This window comes from Lathamus discolor, chromosome 6 (genome assembly GCF_037157495.1).
Source record: "Lathamus discolor isolate bLatDis1 chromosome 6, bLatDis1.hap1, whole genome shotgun sequence".
NCBI lineage: Eukaryota > Metazoa > Chordata > Aves > Psittaciformes > Psittacidae > Lathamus > Lathamus discolor.
In genome coordinates, this window is record NC_088889.1 from 16,779,907 (window position 1) to 16,800,174 (window position 20,268).

Here is a 20,268-nt window from a genome sequence, read left to right on the forward strand (position 1 = left end):
TTAAATATCATAGCAGCAAAGCCTCATATTATGCCTTAATCCAGCAACTATAGTGTTTGGAACATTCATGTCTGACAATATCAATTCTCCTTCCTTCAAAAGGTCTAAATCAGAAAGTGACTTTCCTTACTCTTGTTACTGAATAACTGGTTCGTGGTCACAAATTCTAGCAATTCTCCCAGATGAAAACCTCCCTGGACACACACCAATACTGCCTACAGGCTTTTTGTTATATATGTTATAAAATGGTACAATTAAAGATACATTCACTTTGACCATTATGCAATTTTACTTTACCTTTTTGGATCAAAGGCTTCTCCACCTCTGGAACCTCCTCCCGGTGTTCTCCATGCCAGGCGTTCAATGTATTCATCTGCCACAAAAGGCTCCTAGCCACAGAAAAGAAACTCCTTATAATGTGCCGCCGCAGGTTGTTCCTTAAGCAGCTGCTTACACATAATTTTAAAAGTGTGTAGAAGCTTTGCTATAATCAAAAGCAAGTACAGTGTTGACAATTACCCCCGTCACCTCTTATGTTTACGTATTAAATATGGGAACACTGCTCTTAACACAGTGGATTTGAACATCTAGTCTACAGATAGGCTACTAGCAAAGAGTTTGCTACAGGTCTGGGAAGAGTTGGCTCCAAATTACCTCTTCTGATTTCCAGATGAGCTTATGGCTTGTCATTAAAAAGTGTGAGGACTGGAGCACCTCTCCTATGATGACAGGATGGGAGAGCTGGGGTTGTTTAGCCTGGAGAAGGCTCCAGAAGATTTTAGAGCAGCCTTCCAGTACCTAAAGGGGCTGACAAGAAAGCTGGAGAGGGACTTTTGACAAGGGCCTGTAGGGACAGAAGAAGGAGGAATGGCTTTAAGATGAAAGAGGGTAGATTTAGATTAGATGTTAGGAAAAAATTGCTCACTGTGAGGGTGGTGAGACATGCAACAGGTTGTCCAGAGAAGTTGTGGCTGCCCCATCCCTGGAAGTGTTCAAGGCCTGGTTGGATTGGGGCTTTGAACAACCTGGTCTAGTGGAATGTGTCCCTGCCTGTGGCAGGGGATTGGCACTAGATGATCTTTTATGTCCCTCCCAACCCAAACCATTCTGTGTTTCTGTACGATTCTGTGAACCTGCATGATTCTATGAACCATGCAGCAACCACACTGATTTGACATACTACATTATGAGCCCCAGCCGTCAGCTGTGCAGCAAATCAGATAGAACTGATCTGCCTAAAAAGTTAAGTGGCAAAGTTTTCTTTACAATTGCTCAACCCTGCAATGCAGTTCACAACACAGCATCACCAGCAGACACCAAGACACTACCCTCTGGCAAAACCAGTGTGAAAATGCCACTGGACACTATGCAACACCAAACTGCAGCTGCAGAAACAAAACAGATAAGGAAAAAAAACAAAGCAAGCATAAACATAGATGATGCACTTGACCTTCCCAAGAAGTAAAAACAAGGCATGAGTGATGTTAAAAATGCAAGGTTACTCAGTTTCTTCCACAGTTTTTGCTGGAGCTTCCACAAAAATACTGCACAATTGTGAAGCATTATTTCTCCACCCAACAATATTTTCTGAAGGCAGAGACCTCATTATAAACCCAAGACCTCCTATTTAACAGAAGTATCTCAAATATTTCTTCACATAGTTTAATACTAAATACTCAAACCACAGTCCAACACCCACCCTTTAAAAAAAGCCCTAAGAATTTGTCACTTCAGATTAACTGTCAATCTAGCAGCGTTGTTAAGGTGCTAACATCAGCACACCTTAGATCAGTAAGCAAAGCATTCTCATAACCACCAGGATTTCATGGAAAGCTTTTAGAACCATTGCTGCATGTAATTTAACACTACAAACAGAGCTGGGAGTGGTTCTGGTTAGAAGTAGTATTTGCCACAACTTATTTCTGATAACAAAACATGTGAAGATGCCACAGCTACTTTTGATAAAGCTTGGTTTTTAAAAATAAAAATAAACAGACCTCCACAGGTACCAAATCGGTTCCTGTATCAACAGGTCTAAAATCTCATCAGAAGCAATAAGGAGGAAAAAAAAAAAAAAAAACAACAACCCTCCATTATTATAGTGTTATTTTACTAACAAAAAACAAAGGTTGAAAAGCAAACACTGACAGTTCAAAGTCTGTCATTCCTCAGAAACACATTATGGTCTATCCAGTCAGGCACAGCTATTAAACAAAAATGTAAAAGTTTTTTTTTAAATACACTTTGCAACATGCTGAATCCTACCAGGTAAGATGTTTCACCATTTCAACAGATCACCCAGAACCCACTCGTTCAAAGACTGACTATAGTAACTGAGTTTTGCTCAGGCTTCTTGGTTAAGCTTTAAAAATAAGTGCATGATACCACATACAAACAATTTCTCTCCAAGTCACTAATCTCTAACCAAGTTGTTTCTGATACACACTGTGAAGTTTCCTTTACGTGAATTCTTTTTATCAAAAGCCTAACACAATCTTTTCATATCAAGTCTAAATTCTCTCTTTATTTCATCTTTCCATCTAAGCGTTTGGGAACATTTTTGCAATTTCAATTATAAGTGAAATCAGCCATTCAGTACAGTAACATTTCCTTCAAGGGCTTCCTAATTACCTTATGGCTCTTTGCACCACTTCTCCTTTACATGAAAATCCCAACCACAGTCTTTCCTCTTAAGATCCTGTAAGTCAACTGGAGTACCACTCCATTTACAAGGATATCAATGCCAAGTACATCACTATGGAAGAATCCTATATATGGGGTGCACTGTTTACTGATGCTTTGTGTATCTAACATTTTCTACATTTTACAGTTTTCCTGCAAGCCTGTTAAAGCCTTCTCTCCTACAGAAATCTGATATACATGCCCTAGACACTTGAAAATAATAATAATGATAAAAAAATACCCATCTTGCTTATCCATCTCTATAGTCCTCTAAAGCTCCCTCAAGTGCATGTATTCACAGAATTCCTGAAGTTCCCTCCCATGCATCCCCAAAACCAGCCAGATACATAGCAACATACACTGTGATTGACCCCAAACCCAGGTGGCACCTGACCAGCCACGAGGCCAAACCAAAGCGGCAGCAACCCAGTCCTCTCCACTGCCCTCCCCAAGGCACAGGCACTCATCTCCCTCTTCTGCAATGCTCATCCTATCTCGCAGTCTGCCTCTCTCCTGCAACATCTGCTATTCCACAAAAATTATAAACCACCATTTTGTTTTAGCAACCTGACACATCAAAGTATTAATTAGTTTAGTTAGACCTAAATGACAGCAGAATCACTGCATACAGGTGCAGTAATATTTTAAAGGGGCATACCATGGAAAAATTCTGTTTTACAATAGCACTTACACAGGAATCCTGTTCTTCAGTTTTTAACCATACAAACCTAGTTCTGTATCATTTAAGAAGTAGTAACTGCAGGGGATATTATTATGTGCAGAATACTGACCAATAGGAAAAAAAAAGGAGCTTTTTCATCCAAATTTTTACAAAGGGTGTGCTAAAAATAATCGACTTGATTTATAAAGAATAAATGAAGTTCAACAGTCTTTTTAAGACATAATTTCACAGATTCCACTGCAAACCCAAAACTTTACAATTTCATTTGTATATTGTGTCTTTAACATGCATTTGCTCTCTTCAGTGCTATCTTGATAATAGGGTTGCCTACAGCTGACAGCTTCCTATTTTAAGTCTCCTATCCCGTTTTGCAGAAATTGCTGAAAATCAACTATTACAAACATCATTTGCAAGTCCTTTGCCTGTTATCAGATGAGCTCCAACAGTCAATTTCTTCACAGCTTTGAGCTTCCCTCTAGCTCTAGATGAATTAGCATGATGTTATCCATTCAGCCAATACTACTGATTTAATAAGAGATATGCCTGAAGTGGATGATAACCTGCTTTGATCTGGCCTGTACAGACAAAACTAAACTGGACCTAGCAACATTAAAAATCAGTTTAGAAATAATCATGGTTAAATAACACTTTGAGTTACATGAGGAACTGATTCCATATTGTGCCCATTTTTTAGCACGGATCTTTCTACACATCTCTATTAAAAAGTACTTTCATACACATACTCATGAAAACATGGCAATCAAATACCACCCCCAGTATGCAGCTCTGGGTTACTCCCATAATAAGTACGTTTTCATGGTCTAACATATATGGCAGTGACTTCAAACTAACACAGTAGGCAACATTAGTTCAATGAACGTCAAGAAAATCTCTTGCCTTTGGAGAGAAAGAAATACTGGCTTCCATACTGGAGAACATAATTTCAAGTCCCATCTCCAGGCAAAGGTGTCCCCTACACTGCAATTTCACCTTTATTACTATTGCAAAATGGAACAAATTGTTGCATGACCCAAACATGCAGACAAAACAGTTTTCTTTCCACAGCCAAGTTATCTCACACTCAGCATCCCACAAAGAATAGACCCACACAGTCATCACACTGAGAAATCAATGGACTCCTAAGACAGTAAGGGAAAAGAAAAAAAACTACATCCAGCTATGTATAACATATTAGTCCTGCTATTTTTTTTTTAAACCATGCAAGCCAAAAGATGCAATTCGTAACGCTCATGTGTCATAATAGTGACTCATAAATTCAAGCACACACAATGCATTTAGGTAAACTGTAGATAGAGGATGTTCCAGAGAAACAGGAAGACCTTTCCTGAAGGCTGGGCAAAGCATGTCCCAGTATTAACACACCAAATGAGCAACTGGCTCTTGAGAGACTCAAGAGAGCAAATACAGGATACCTAGTAATGATACCACATCCCCATGGACTAGCATGAGAAGACAAGCGCTTTTCAGACTCACATATAATGACAGTCCATAATGCAGGCCAAAAGAGGAGAATTCGCCAGACTCTTGCTATATTCCTGCCCTGACATGTACAGCTTTGGGCAAGTACTCAAGTTTTTTTGTGCCTCAGTTTCACAGTAGCTAAAGGGAGGGTGAAGTTATCTTCTTCTTTCAGAAAAGTAGAAGCTGTGACAGGACACCGTGGTGCTGGGGTAAAATGAATCTGTGCATTCGTAAGAAGGGTGGCGGTCGGGCCTGGCACAGCCTGGCACCATGCAGAAAGCGGCACCCCGCGTGCTGCAGAGCCCTGCGGAAGGAGGCCCCGGCGTAAAAGGCACCGCTAGCTCCCGCCCTGGGGAAGGTGAGGGAATGCTCCCCCCCACGCCCCGGCCCGCCGAGGCATCAGCCTCACTCCCCCCCCATACTGACATCCCGCTCCCCACGTTCTGGCACTGCGCCGCTCGCCCCCAGCACACGCGCTCGCCCACGGAAGCAGATCCAGCTTCCCTCACCGCCCGAGGAGGAAGAAACTCGCCCGCGGGAGCTGCGCCCCGGCAGCAGCGGGGACGCCCTCCGCATTCCCTCGGAGAGCCAGCCGCCCTCACCTCCACCTCCTGCCCCCAGGCCCAGCACGGGCCCCTCCGCCCGGGAAAGCCCGCGGGGAAACCCGGCGCTGCCCGCACCCACCTCGAAGAGCTCGGCCGTGGTGGCCATGGCCGCAGGGAGGGCGGCAGAGCTCCTCCTCAGCGGCGCACCACCAGCCCGCCGATGCCGCCCATTGTGCTCCACAGCCCCAGCAGCACTAGCCGCCGCGGCACCGCCTCCACCCGCCGGAAATGGGCCTGCGCCGGGCGGTCGCCGCCGCGCGCAACTCCCGGCTCCTCCCTGGCCGTGGCCGCCTCTCCAGAGCGGGCGGGCTGCCTTGCGCGCCGCACTGGCTCCGCCATGGCCTTGTGGGCAGTGTGGGTCCTCAGGTACGGCCCTGGAGCTGGCGGCGCCGTGCTCTCCTCTGGGTAAGGGCAACGCGCCGGGCTGGGGGCCTGTGAAGACCGGGGAGGCGGGGATGGGCGCAGGCCCGGCAGCCAGGGTAGGCTCGCGGGTCGGGCCGGGCCGGGCCGGCCTGGGTGTCCTCAGGGGTCCGGAGCGCTGTGGGGCGGCCGGCGGCGGTAGCGGCGGAGTTCTGGCCGCTCTGGCAGGAGAGAAAGCTGAAGGGGTCGCGGCAGCTTTAGAGAAATCGCGGCTGCCTCGGCTCTGAAACGTGCAAAAGCACCAAGCAGTGTGATGCTGACTGAATCTCTTCAGCAGCATCAGTGCGCTGCGGGCCGCTGTCCTTTTCTGAACCTGATTTTGGGAATTTCTGTGTTCAGGTAATGTGCTTTTATTTAAATCTTTTTTTTTTTTTTTTTTTCCCCCCCGAGTTCTGCGTTTTGTGCCTTTCTTTTCACTGTTCCTCTTTCTGTTACTGTAAAGGTTTTACCTAGCTCTTCTCTGCCCTGACGTGGAAAAGGGCAAGGTGGAAATTATTAAATAGTCAGATGAACAAAGTGGGTAAAGTAGAAAGCGTGCATTTTGCTTATATTCTCTTCTTGTATTATTCTGTAACTAAAAAAGTATGATATTTTCAATCAGAAATGTAACTTTTGATTTGATTTTATTTTTTGCACACAAAGACAGGGTTTTCTTAAGTTAGTGGGGGAGTCCACTAAGTTCTCCAATGCAGGGCTTTTTATTCTGAACTGTGTAAGAGTTCTAAGTAAAACTTTGGGCTAGGCAGGCTGCTTTTGTTGGTCTGCCAAAATTTGTTGCTATTTCAGAGGACTCAGAGGAGCAGAAAAATAACCAGGGTAGGAAATGAAAAATGTTGAGACCTGGTTAAAGAGATGTGATCTACAGTCCTTGTCTAGATTTGCTAAAACTGAAGAAGGAGGCAAAAAAACTCAACCAAAACAACAAAAAGAGCAAGTAGACTATCTTCCATTTTCAGGTGCAGACAGATCTCTGTATCAGACATTCCTCTTATTGTTTTAGGATTAGTATTATGGTCCTTGTATTACCTACAGGACCAGAGATGAGGCCTCCCCTCTACAAACACAGAGAAAGAGAAAGCCTTGTCCAAAAAAAACTGAGAGTGTAATCACCATGGAGGAAGAGGGGGCTGGTGACAGGGATATCTGAAGTAACTTGTCACACAGTAAGTGGCAGAGACAAGGAATAGTGCTCCTTTGAAAAGGGCAAACTATACTTGATACTTCAAGTGATTTCCAGACTTAGATCTTTCAAGTTCCCAGAGGAAATAATAGGGCTGTGGAAACCCTAAGTTTATCCCCCTAACTGACCTTAAATTCTACAAAGCATGCAGACAATATAAAGAATGCCGGATCACATGGAAACTGTTGGTTTCAGGACTTACACACTCAGCTGGAGATACGTGAGCCCTGATCTTTAACCTCGGAGAAGACATCTGAGACATCAAAGCATTCTGCTTTTCTTGAGCTGGTCATAACTTAATTCGGGCAACAATTATGGTCTCTCTTGAATCACCAAAGCTCATTCATCCCTGGAAACTTTAATCTTTTTAAGTTTTCATAGCTTTCTAGAAGCGAATACTGAAAAACTGAGATCCGAAGGGCTAACTAATCATCTAATTACTCAGCTAAAGCTGGGAAGATTCAGTGAGAGTAGGAAAAGATTGCTGTGGTATGGGGGACAGCTTCAACAAATGGAGCAGACAGATGGGAACGTAAGTAAGACAAAACTAGACTGAAGTATCTCCCCTTCCTTTGTTTTGGAAACACTGGCCAAAAATAACAGCTGCTCACTGTGATAAACACATAAATGTATTGGCTTTCGCAAATCATAGGTGTTGCTATGTGGATATAACTGTATGAGTTCGCAAAGCTCGCTAAAGACACAAGATTAGGCAACAAGTTGAAAATGGCCAGAACTCGAGCAAAATGCAGTCACATAGCAAAAGAATTTGTAAAGGTAAAAGAAAAGGGGGGGTGGGGGGTGGGGTGTTGATAGGAGGAAAGCTAGTGCCTGGAAAACATAGGATTAAAGTACTTTTATCCTAACTTAGGTCGAAGATAAAGAACAATGTTTGTGTTGTAAGTCTGGAATTTAGTGGCCCCACTAAGCATGAATGAATGATTTCACACCATCCTTCTACTTATCAGCTAGTTTAGAGACAGTGCCTCCCAAACATCTGCTAGCTTTGGATACTCCTTGTCTGCCCATCCTGCAATAAATTTTGCAGGAAGGTCACACTGTTCTAAATCTTTGCCAGCTATCAGAAGAATTACAGATATGGCTGGTTTCAGCTAGTTGTGTGATTACTGGGGCATCCAACTGTGCCAAAGGTGAAAAGTACACCATGAGGAAGACCGCTTACTTCATCTTGAAGACCCCTACTCACATGAGGAAGACTGCTTACTTCATTCTCAAGACCCCTGGCCACAATCACCGGAGAGCAGTGTGCCGATGCCAAGATGAGACTTATGATAATAATAAACACGGGAATTATGAATATGTATATGACTAATGCAATAGCAAAAGTATATAAACCTGTAACAAATGCTAATCAGTGCGCCTCTGGCTACAGTCACGTGCCCAGCACTGTTGCTTTTGCTTTATTGACTTTGTCCCTCAGTAAAACCCTGTTATTTCTATTAGAGGAGTGAGCTCTTATTTCACACTCACCAAGGTTACATGTAGCTTCTTATTAACAGCCTTGCTCTGGAAGTCCTCACAAATATTCATGCTGCAAAACCACTCTGTATCTTTGCACTGTATAGTAGGTGTGAGGCTGCACGGGGGTGTCTTAACTGTCACTTGTATCCTGTTTATGGATCTTGTAGTTCTGGCTTCTTTCTACCTGTGCATGTTTTTTCCTTATTGACCAAAAAGAAAAGCAAACCAAACCAACCAACCAAACAAAACAAAACAAAAAAACAAAACAAAAAAAAAAAACCAAACAAAACCAACCCTAGATGCCTGATAAAGAATCAAAGAAAAAAGCAGTCACTGAAAATAAGAAGCATAACTGCCACCAGCAAGAAACTTCCAAACTCTGCTTCGCAGTTAAGAAAAAATAGTGTAGGTGGGAGCTACAGGCAACAGGGTAAGAACCATGCTACAAATGTGGGTCATAGATGCAACAAAGTTGCTGGAATTACAAGTTCCATGGCAATTTAAGAAACAGTCTGGCAATGTGTCCCTAAAAAGACAACATAAAAAGGAGAAACGAATGTGTTTCTCCCATGTTTGTGTGTTAGCATGGTTCTGAATGCAAACAAACTTGCAGCCTGAGAACAGGTCTGCTAAGGAGATGATTCATGAAGTGATTTAACTACTTGCCTGGTGTGTAACCTGTGATATGCTCTTTGAAGGTTGTGGATAACTACTAAGGGAATCCAAAAAAGAGAAGATAGAAAAGCTAGCCTGTTACCAAACTTAATGTAAGAGAGACTCATAGGAGTCTGCAGTTCCAAAAAAGGATGAAAACCAATCCATTTGTAGAAGTAATAATTTTTCTTTTCTCAGATATTTATTAAAAGGCTAATTCTTTGTTCCTCTTGGTAGTTTTAAGTTAGCTTGAGAAGAAATTCATCCTTCTCTCCTTTACAAGTAATACTGCTTCAGAAGAAAATATCCCAGACACAGCATTAAACAGCTAGTATAATTTTCCTCAAATATTATCTCTAGGAAATTTAAAATTAAATATATACGTGGATGCAACATAGCAATTTTAAAATATACAAACCTGTGTGTCTCTGTGACATTATGATTACTTAAATACTTGAAAAAATGAAATGATGAAACAGTCATAAAAGCTTAAAGTCACATATACTGCATATGCAGCATAGAATCTGTTTTGCTTCCCTCCTCCCAGTCCATGCAGCCCATGCCAGAAAAATTGACTTATGTACAGTGAAATGGTGTTGGATTTATAATACTGTAAAGATTTTAGTTAATCTCATTAATCAATTAAAGCAACTGCTGCAGATCAGTTGTGTAAGTTCAAAACAGCAGTGGTATATTAGCATACTATAGCTAGGCAAAAAGCTGTTGTAGTTGGATTTTATTATGTGGGACATCTGTTTTCTTAAGTGTCTGAAAACTTGTCTTCTTGAGTGTAATTTCACCTCTTAGAAATAGTTCGCTGTTACAGTTTTGCTGCACTGGTGTCAGTCATGATTGGGTTCATTAGTGTTGTTTAAACACCCTATACCTTTGTGCAATAGGAACGGTAGACAGACAGGTTCACATTTTATCTAAAAAATGAGTGAATATGTTTGCTCAAAGTTTTCAGGAAAAATCCACCTGCTATAATGAATTCTAATTACTCGTGAAATAATTTTATTGACAGTGATTTAGATCACTGTTCCTGTCACTGTTTCTATCAGGGAGCTGCTGGCTTCCATTTACACAAGGTTCCTTTTAGTACCAGAGGGGCCTTTAGGAGTTACGTGAATACCTAAGAGAAACACATCCTTCATTATAACAGTGGATTGTGTGGTTGGTATGATAATTTGGGTGGGAAAAGATGCGCAATATTAAGATGCTCTTATTTCCATGTCACAGATGTTACCCTGCTGTTGAAGTGTGTGCTAAGACCTTATCAACAGATGTGCCTGTAGCCTCTGACAGTGCTTTTCTTAAAGCCTTGTATTTTGAACTGGAACTCACAGATGACCATATCTTCGTGAAGCATCGAGATACTTGTACTCAAATCCATCATTCATCGATATATTCAGTTCTCACCAAAGGAGGGGATCTCTGGCCCATGATTGCTTTTCAGAAGAGTGGTCCAATATATGCATGTCTTCCAGTAGTTTAGGAGACCTTGGAGACACAGCCACCCCTCCTCACTGTTAGTGGGCTCTTGCAAGGACTGGCTTTTTTGTTAGGCAGTGTGGGCTACATCTCTTCAAGTTGGAAAAATGAAGCTGAGTGTGAAAATAGGCCAGCTTCAAAATTTGCTTATACAGACCTGTCTGCTTGGCACCCCCTTAAACACAAACATACATAATTTAAACAGCTTGTTTGATGTCATTCAGGAAATACCTACAGATAAGAATCAACTGGTTTGGAGATCCAACAATATAAAGGCAAACCTCAGGTGAACATCTGTATCACTGAAAAAGTCAAGTGTATGCAGTATGACACAAGAGATGTGTACATGTAGCAAGTTTATGGAACTGTAAATTGCAACATGACAGCATTTTATGTGCAAGTCTGATCAAAGTATTTTTCACACAAGCACACTGGGAAGGTAAGTACTTATGCCATTTTACTTTGGGATGTGAACAGTGAATTTTTAATACTGTAGTATTTTAAAGTATAACGAAATATTACTTACTAGACTGATGTGTTAGTGTTTTTTGTTTTGATCTTTACTGACTTTTTTTCCTGCATGCTTCATGCATTTTTTCAGTAACTATTTATGGGACTTAAATGGCCAGAATTCCGGGTTTTCATTGTTTAATATTAAAAATTGGGGAATATTGACTAAACAGATCAACAATAATTATGAAATACATTAAAATTTGTGTTTTCCATAATTGATGTATTTAACATTCATTCTGAATTATGCTTAGGAAGCACACTATGTTATCAGAGTATTTGTAACTGTCAGTGTTTCGAGAAGAGAAAGGCCTAATAAAGTGGATCATGACACTTCAGTTAATTGCAAGAGGTGGGATATTCATCTCTGAAGGAAGCTAACTGCACTTCCAAAGACTGGGCTATTTCCCACCAGCTATGCTGGTAGGAATTATAAGGGTGTACAGCTTCTTGCTCTCAGAGGGATAAGTTTCTAGGTCATCTTGCAGAGGGGATGGCCTTACATAAGAAGAAAGCCCTGGTGTAATCGTGCGCTGCTGAGCTGGCACACGGAGAGACAAGACAATGGATGTGCTGCACATGGTTGCTGTGAGAAAGCTGACTTGGGACCGCAGTGGCCATTAATAGCATGCTTGAATCCATTAAGCGGATGTTGTAAAAGTAACAGAATTAATTAGAGTGTCAGCAAGCATGTTTATGTAACATTTGTCATATTGTAGCTATACATTAGTCCTTGGTTTGCTTATCTGTTGTTTTCTTGCTGAGGAGTATTTGTCAGTTGAGAGACACTTAGCTAAGACTGCGTCACTAGCCCTACCACATGGGAAAAGCTACTGAAATGGGAAAGGGACTTGGTTTTGACAGTATTTGTCAGTACTAATATTTGAAGCCAGCTGAAAATTTTTAGTGTGATTTTATTATTTTTTCTTCTAATGCTTATATTTGATTTTTGAACATCTAATTCTGACTTGAGGGAATTAATCTGAAATAACTTGACTTCATTTTTTAAGTGTGACATAGAGGGATCTGCACCAAACATAACCCTCAGCTTGAATCTCCCAACTAATGGTCCTCCGCTCCAAGATGTCGTGGTCCGTCATTCTGTGAATTCCATTGACGCTGCCATGCTGATGTCCGGTAGTGCCGAACCACTGGATGATTCTGTGTACACCGGACCTTACAAATTTCCTTTCATTCTTCCTTCAGATTCCTTCAATTTGTGTTACTACACTTCCCAGGTAATAACATCCCTGAGGCTTGTTCTTTTTGAGTCTTCAAGCAGGGATAAAAATACCTGTGTTGTTGAACGTGTCTGAATGAGTTTCAGTCTGATAGAGGCAGGTAATGTGTTTTTTATATAATAAACTGCTTCGAAGGCCCTTGAGTCATCTGAATCACGTTCAGGAGATGCCAGTACCTTTGCTTGGCATGGCTGCTCTTACTTTAAATTAACTATTTAGATGTCTGAATTAGAAAAATATATCAAGGCTGAGATATGTCAAGTGCGTATACCACAAGTCTGTGTATCACAAATAGCCTGAAGAGTAAAACTGATCTTATGATGATGGTGTTAACTTATCTTGAGAATTAATATATTTTTTTCCCAGGTTCCTGTTCCACCAATTTTGGGATTTTATCAACTTGTTGAAGAGCAATCACAGTTAAAAATAACAGTTAATTTAAAGCTTCATGAAAGCATAAAGAGTTTTTTGAGTACTGTAAAGCTCGTATACCTTTTTTCAACAGGTAAGAATAAAGAAATCCTAAATAAATTTCTTCCATTTCTCCGTAATCTTCCTGAAATAAACCTATCAGGAGTCAATATAATAGATTATGGTCCATCAAAGTACTACCAGTGGATAGTGGCCTTGCAGTGTTCTGATGCCCACTTAGAATTCTTGTAATTTCCAGAAAACAGAATCATACCAGAATATTTGGTAATGTTCTGAGTACTTCTGTTGTGCATCTCGTTCCCCCATGGTATTTTCTCATGGGAAATACTGCCACAATCCCAGGTGGATTAAATCTCAAGATCACTTCCAACCCAGGGCTACCCGTTCCTTAAGACTGCTAATCCTAGCTACAGATCAGCTTATCAAAAATATAGTTATTTAAAATTAAAACAATAGTTTTCATTTAAGCCTTTCTAACAACTGCCGTGACTATGCTATCACATAATTATCATGAAAATTGAAAGATTAAATGGTACCAAGTTGCCGATGCTGATCATAGAGTTAGTAAAACACTATCAGTGAACTAAGGACAGTAAAATATCATTAGCTCTTTGATTACTAGGTTGAGACCGTGGTGATTTCTTCCTGCTCTGTAATTTTTTTTTCTTTTTTTCATAAATTAGCTGTGTGCTCAGGTATGATTTGTTTCTGTGCACATAAATAATATCTTTCAGCATTGTGTTGCTTTCTTTAACAAAACGGTGTTAGCAAATACTGAGCGATACTAGTTCCACTGGTTTTAGTTGTTCTCTCTTACTGTAGGGGCCTGATCAGTCTATTAGAGTACAAAGTTATGTTATGGCCAACTGGATTTGTCCCAAGAGAAAGGCCTACTGCTTTGGGTCATTGGTAAGCAGAATACCCATGTTACTTCCTCCCCTAGTCATTTTATACAGTGCAAGCATAGCTGTGTAATTTCTTATAGATGCTGTTTCTGGCTTTAGGACAGAAGTTCCCTAAATCTTTGGAAGTTTCTCTGACAGGAACCGTGCGTTTTGGCACTGCAGGCAAGGAGCACCCAACTGATTATATTTGCACTGGGAATGCTGCTTATGTAAAAGCAAATTGCTGACTCTGTGAAAAGAGGACTTAGTAGTAATTGATGTTATTATCTTAAATTGTCTATGAAGATACCCTGATTTAAAATCAGACATAATTATTAGCCTGTTTGTTCTCAGCATGGAATTTTTTGTTTTCTTGCTTACAGGATTGATGTCCTGTCATTTTGTAGTATGTTTGCACACCAAGAGCATGTAACAGATTGCCCATATTTACACAGCAAGCATGACAATACGCATCTTATCGTGTTTTCCCTCTCTTTCTATAGTTGTACTTTAGAATCCCAGACTTTACACTTACTGGATGTTACATAGATCATCATCCTGTTCAGATCTTTCTACCAGGAAAACCCAAAATTACTGCGAGTTGCTAAAAATGTCATTTATTTAACTGAAACTACCTATTGAAATTATGAACTGAATGTCAGTGACTAAAATTATGTAGCTAATGTTGGACAAAACTCTTTCCTGTTTGCTTGGGATATCCCAGAAATTTTGTTCTCTGCTTTGTACTTTCTGTGTATGTGTGTGTGATGCTTAAAGTGTCCCTGGTATAGGGACTGGCATCTTGTTTGAAGAACGCCCTTACTGCTCAGTTACAAAGACATTCTGTCCCTTGGGCTCTTTCTCTTTCACCCTGTAAAGTGTTACTATGCTCTGTATAATGGCAAAACTTCTACTGGGGGCAGAGAATGACTCTCTGCAGTCTGGCCTCTTATTTTGAATCCTTTTGCCTGCTGTGATGAATTGGGAATACCCAGCTACAGAACTCGGCTCCTGCATGGAACCTGAGACATTTGCTGTCAGTGTCACCTAACCAGCATCCCTTGGTGGTTGTGGGCTTATGTGACTCTGGAGCAAAAACCAGATCTACTTATTCTTGAGTTAACACATGACTACTTGCAAGTCTACACCGAAAATACACTGATTTGGAACATGGTAGGTACACATTAAATCTGAGCAGTACTAATGGAAGCATTTTTATTTGTAGCAGTCTATCTGTTGCGGCCTCTGTCAGTCATGTTAGCTGAGTCTGTAAATGCCTTTTGAAAACTGTGGTCTACACCACCAATTTTGTGACAGGTAATATTCAGTCCTAAATTGTAACACAAAAAAGAGTTTTTTCATATTTTATGGTTTATATCAAGTATGTAATTTATATTCATTGAACAAAATCCAAGCCATCCCTCTGCTTTTGATTTAACCTCTGAATTTTAAGCTTATGAGTAGTAAAGGTAATTGAAGCTGATACTTAAATGTCTCATTATCAGAAACTATTTCCAAATAATAGTAAGAGTCTTAGCAGGTTAGAGAGGCTATTATACTTTTTTTGTAAACTAGTAAGGATGGATTAGTAGTCTCTTAACTTGGATGAAGGGATGTCTGATTGTAAGGCACCCTGTAATGATTATTTTTCTTGCCTTTTTTTTCTAGCCTGGGAACTTCTTTCTTCCGGTTACTACATCTGGAATTCCAAAGCACCAGCACCTATGTTTTTTTACACCGTAGACTTGATTAATTTTCTTGTGAATGGTTTTTGCATTTAAACAAAGCAGAGAGCTAATGAGAGTAGTATCATGATACAGTGAAAATAAATGTTTGCCAGTGCTTTGTATTTTGTATGTTTGCTTAAAGATTTCTGTTAAGGAAAAACAGAAGTCACTTGTCTTAAAAACATAAGTTGGTCTTAAATCAGTTAGTCCTGTGTAAGAGCGTAGAGAAGACAATTTGAAACGTACTTGCCACAGCCATTTTCACTTTCCATTCTGACATTAACTGGTACAAAATAAGTACCTAGTGATACAGATACAGACTGGTATGATTGTGCTTGTCTTCTGGGAGGACTCCCAATTACTTCATTGGTTTTGTAAGCCAGACAGCTCACAGGACATGAATGCTGTCAGTGTCTTATTCCTGTCCTGAATTCACAAGAATCTGATTAGATTAACAGGACATTTAAAAGCAAGAGTGCATACAGAATACATACAAGTCAGTAATTTACAAGAATTTTGAGAGGGGGAGTATGACATGAGCAGCAGTTCTAAAAAAAGAGATGATGCAGGAGGCCTTTTGCCTCTGTCAGAAGTGGCAAGTCCCCTTTCACATGTGCTGTGAAATGCGAGGTGTGAACCTGGTTTTTAAAATCGTGAGCCTGGCTCCGAGCAGACTAAACCAGCTAAGTTTTCTGGATGTTCCAAAAACATCACTGAACTTTTTTTCTTGGAAAGATAGGTGGAAAAGGACTCAATTTACAGAGGCAGACCTCTGATTTTGAGAAGAAAATTGGTATCTGCAGGAACACTGGAAATGAACTTTGAGAGAGTTATCAGGAAATTAGCAAATTTTGAGAGGCTGGTGAAAAACAGAACCTGGAGGGCAGCACAAAAGAAGAGAAGAATGCTTTCTAATAACTGAGCATGCTGGCTACATCTGCCGTATCTCTTGTTTAACTGTGTGCTGTGTGATAGATAAGATTAATGATGACGTAAGGAGAAGAGTTTTAAGTTATAGTTTAAAAAATGCTTAGATTGAGATAGTAATTTAATTGGTTGATTAAAAGTTCTGAAGGGTGGATTAATTAATTTGAAACACGCCGTTCAGGTCAGAGTGCTGTGCAAATTTATAACACAGGTCTGTGCTGCTGTGACCCATTTTACACAGGTAATGTGTCGTAGAATCATATAATAGTTACAGTTGGAAAGGACCTTAAGATCATTTAGTTCCAACCCTCCTGCCATGGGCAGGGACAGCTCACACTAGACCATGTTCCCCAAGGCTCTGTCCAATCTGGCCTTGAACATTGCTAGGGGTGGAGCATTTGGGCTACCTGTTCAGTGCCTCACCACCTTCATAGTAAAGAACTTCTTCGTTATATCTAACCTGAATTTCCCCTGCTGAAGTTTGAACCCATTGCCCTTTGTCCTATTGCTACACTCCCCAGTGCAGAGTCCCTCTTCAGCATCCTTGTAGGCCTGCTTCAGATATTGGAAGACTGCTGTGAGGTCTCCAATGTGTCCATTTTGATTAGCAGGCAACAGGTGAATTAATGATTTTGCCTAGAATCCAGCCGCTACCTGTTACAGCCATCTGCATGCCTGAACACCACAAAGTCAGTGGAGAGAAAGGGTCTGTCTATTTGAAGGGTTTAGATAATATTCTGTTCACCAGGCACCCACCACAGGATTTCAGTGTGTGGTGTTTGCTTTCCACCCGTAAGATGAGAGCTGTCTGCTCTGGACAGCAGCACTGTGGAGGAATGGCATTTCTTCACCTTCACAGGTTTACAGATTATTCCCCAGTAAATGCTGTGAGGCAATGGGACTGTCAGAATTCACAGGGCACTAGAAGAGACCTTGTGCTTAATAACAGGGGTTCCCTCCCAAATCATGATTATTTTTGCTTCCCTCTTGCCCGTGTCTAACTTTTAAGGTGAGGAGAACGGCAGTACTCGCGAATGGAGGCTGCTGCTCTAGATTACTTTGCACTCACCTATCAATGAAGGTTTGGATGGAGGGAGGGAATGGATGATGTTTCTCTTCTAGCCCTGAGCAGTTTTATACCACTTCATGCAAGCCCTGTGCAGTCTTGTGCAACATCTGTGAGACACTCATGCTGATGGAGAAAGTCAGACAAAGCTTTTCACCTGACCTGATGACTATGCTTGTTCTTGGGAAGGGGGAGGGCCCATTCTCATGGAAGCTTCATAAAACTTAGTAAGCTGGTAAACTGGTAAAGTAAGCTTAGTAGTGAACTCAGTAAGCTTCATAAACTAGATGAAATCAGAAAAATATCATTGAGAGCTCACCTGAGCTTGACAGAGGTGGCATCTAACAGTAGTTCTGGTGGGCTTTAAAGAAGATTAAACTCTTTGTCAGTGGTATTCATTTAAAAATAAAAACTTTAAAAAATCAAGGTTGTAAAATGAGTTTTTTTAAAACAACAGTTTCTTTAATACAACAGTTTCTTTAAAAATACTATACATCAAAGGGAAAAAATAAGAATTCTCTTGTGGTACAGAGGGCTGTTTCTTCCACAAGACTGGAAGTGCTTATATTTATAATTTCATCAGAGGTATAGACTGTATGATATCTGTTCAGATAACTTTGCACAAAGCCTTCAGAAGAGTTGGCTGAAGAGTTCTCCAGAGTTAGCACTGCATTTCAGAGGGCTAGAAGAAAACTAACATGCACGTAATTGGAACGAATAAACATATGGATGTAAATAAATACTGAGTTGTCAACCCAACATTTTCCCAAACAAAATAATGGGTATAAATAAGTTAATGCAGAACTCCATTAAAAAAATGGATTTGATTCATGTCATTCAAGTTTTGGGGTAATTAAATAATGACAATTAGCATGAATTTAAAGCAAATATATACTGCCAAAACTTTTTGGATCAGACTGCACATTTAGTTGGCAAAGAGAATTGGTGTAACAGACCTCTAAGAAATTAAAATAATGCAAAATCCATGTATAACTCACTAAACATGGTAAAAACTGGCTGACATTTCCAAATGGGAACCATCACCAAACATGTTTAGGAGCCCAACTGTGTTATTTAACACATTGTGGAACGAAATGAAGTTCCCAGATGATGCAATAGCTGAGAAGCAGCTATTACTGAAGCTGTCATAGCCCTCATTCAAAGCCTGGTAGTATGAATATTTCAGGGAGGGAAAAAAATCAATGGTCCAGGACAAGCAGGTCCGTATGGAGGTGGTATGGATCTGAGAGCAGATGCCATCAATACAGGGTGAGAGGAGAAGGGGATCAAGAAGTGTCACAAAGACCTAATATGAGGCTTAGGTGTGCATTGCTGTGGCCAGAAGGACCAGTGCAATCACTGAATGCACAAGAGATAAAAATGCAGGAATACCTGGCACTGGTGTGATTCTCACCAGTCCATATGGCCCCCATTTCTAGAAAAATGTTCAGACCCTGAAGCTTCTGAGAACTCATGATCCCACCAGAATTTCCCCTGTCCTTTGCCTCTACCCCCTTGCTACCCCTGGTACAGCCTGCCTCCCCCTCCAAAGTATTGTGTCCAAAGATTTGTACTGAGGTGCCACAGTGAAGAGAGGGATGTCTTCAGGTGCCTTATGTGCATTCTTCCCACTCCAAATCCTGAATCGTACTAGAAGCAAAACTGGACCAAGAAGCCCACCTTTCCTTGACTGGTAGCTACTGCTGGAGAACAGCTTCCCAGGCCCCTGGGAGCACCCTCCCACTGCAGTCACCTCAACACATCTCCTGAACTTGCTTGGCACGCTGGGAGATCAAAATCAAAAGGAGCGTGACCAGCAGGTTGAAAGAGGTGATCCTGCCCCTCTACTCTGCTCTTGTGAGACCTCACCTGGAGTATTGTGTGCAGTTCTGGTGTCCTCAACATAAAAAGGACATGGAACTGCTGGAACAAGTCCAGAGAAGGGCCACGAGGATGATCAGGGGACTGGAGCACCTCCCGTATGAAGACAGGCTGAGGAAGTTGGGGCTGTTCTGCCTGGAGAAGAGAAGGCTGCGTGGAGACCTCATAGCAGCCTTCCAGTACCTGAAGGGGACCAATAGGGATGCTGGGGATGGACTCTTCATTAGGGATTGTAGTGACACAACAAGGGGTAACCGGTTAAAACTTAAGCAGGGGAAGTTTAGATTGGATATAAGGAGGAAATTCTTTCCTGTTAGGGTGGTGAGGCGCTGGAATGGGTTGCCCAGGGAGGCTGTGAGTGCTCCATCCCTGGCAGTGTTCAAGGCCAGGTTGGACGAAGCCTTGTGTGGGATGGTTTAGTGTGAGGTGTCCCTGGCCATGGGGGGGGGGGGGGGGGGGGTGGGGGGGGAGGTTGGAACTAGATGATCTTGAGGTCCTTTCCAACCCTAACTATTCTATGATTCTATGAGATGGTCAAAAGTGTCACCAATGTCTGTATGTGAGACAACAAGTATGTCCCCCAAATTCACAGTGCCTGTACATCTCACTGCAGGAGGGAATTAGTCCATCCAACACAGTTCAAAGTTGTTAAATCTGTGCTGGCTGTTACTTACAGTACTCAGTAATTTGGTGCTTTTATAAGTTTCTTGAAGCTCTTTCCTCCCACAAGGGTCCCAAGGTATTTGGTGACAACTGCAAGAAGGTACATGCCAGTTCTTAACGTACTTTGAGGTAAATCCTGTTACCTCAGGTAACTTGTAAGCAGCTACTTTTCCTGTGTAATTCAACCCTTCCCTTCTCTGTATTTTTATCCTGTTTTTACCAGTGTTAACTACTTTGTTAACAAGTGAGCATTGAAACA

At 41.4% G+C, this 20,268-nt stretch overlaps 2 protein-coding genes across 2 annotated transcripts in view; one reads left to right on the forward strand and one right to left on the reverse strand.

Moving 5' to 3' along the window:
- Positions 1 to 5,688, reverse strand: part of EXOC5 (exocyst complex component 5) — a 28,529-nt gene extending 22,841 nt beyond the window's left edge. Inside the window, exons 1-2 of the mRNA XM_065686089.1 lie at positions 5,531 to 5,688; positions 298 to 389 (exon numbers count right to left, since the gene is read on the reverse strand). Of these exons, the coding sequence (XP_065542161.1) occupies positions 298 to 389; positions 5,531 to 5,557 (119 nt within the window). The 5' untranslated portion in view covers positions 5,558 to 5,688. The remainder of the gene's footprint in view (positions 1 to 297; positions 390 to 5,530) is intronic.
- Positions 5,370 to 17,891, forward strand: AP5M1 (adaptor related protein complex 5 subunit mu 1). The gene is given in 12 exon segments (XM_065686091.1): positions 5,370 to 5,856; positions 10,427 to 10,795; positions 10,797 to 10,942; positions 10,945 to 11,053; positions 12,195 to 12,426; positions 12,796 to 12,892; positions 12,895 to 12,934; positions 13,684 to 13,714; positions 13,716 to 13,770; positions 13,866 to 13,981; positions 14,249 to 14,345; positions 15,414 to 17,891. Coding segments are annotated over 12 exon segments (1,650 nt in total). The 5' UTR covers positions 5,370 to 5,611; the 3' UTR covers positions 15,527 to 17,891.
- The last annotated feature ends 2,377 nt before the right edge of the window (positions 17,892 to 20,268 follow it).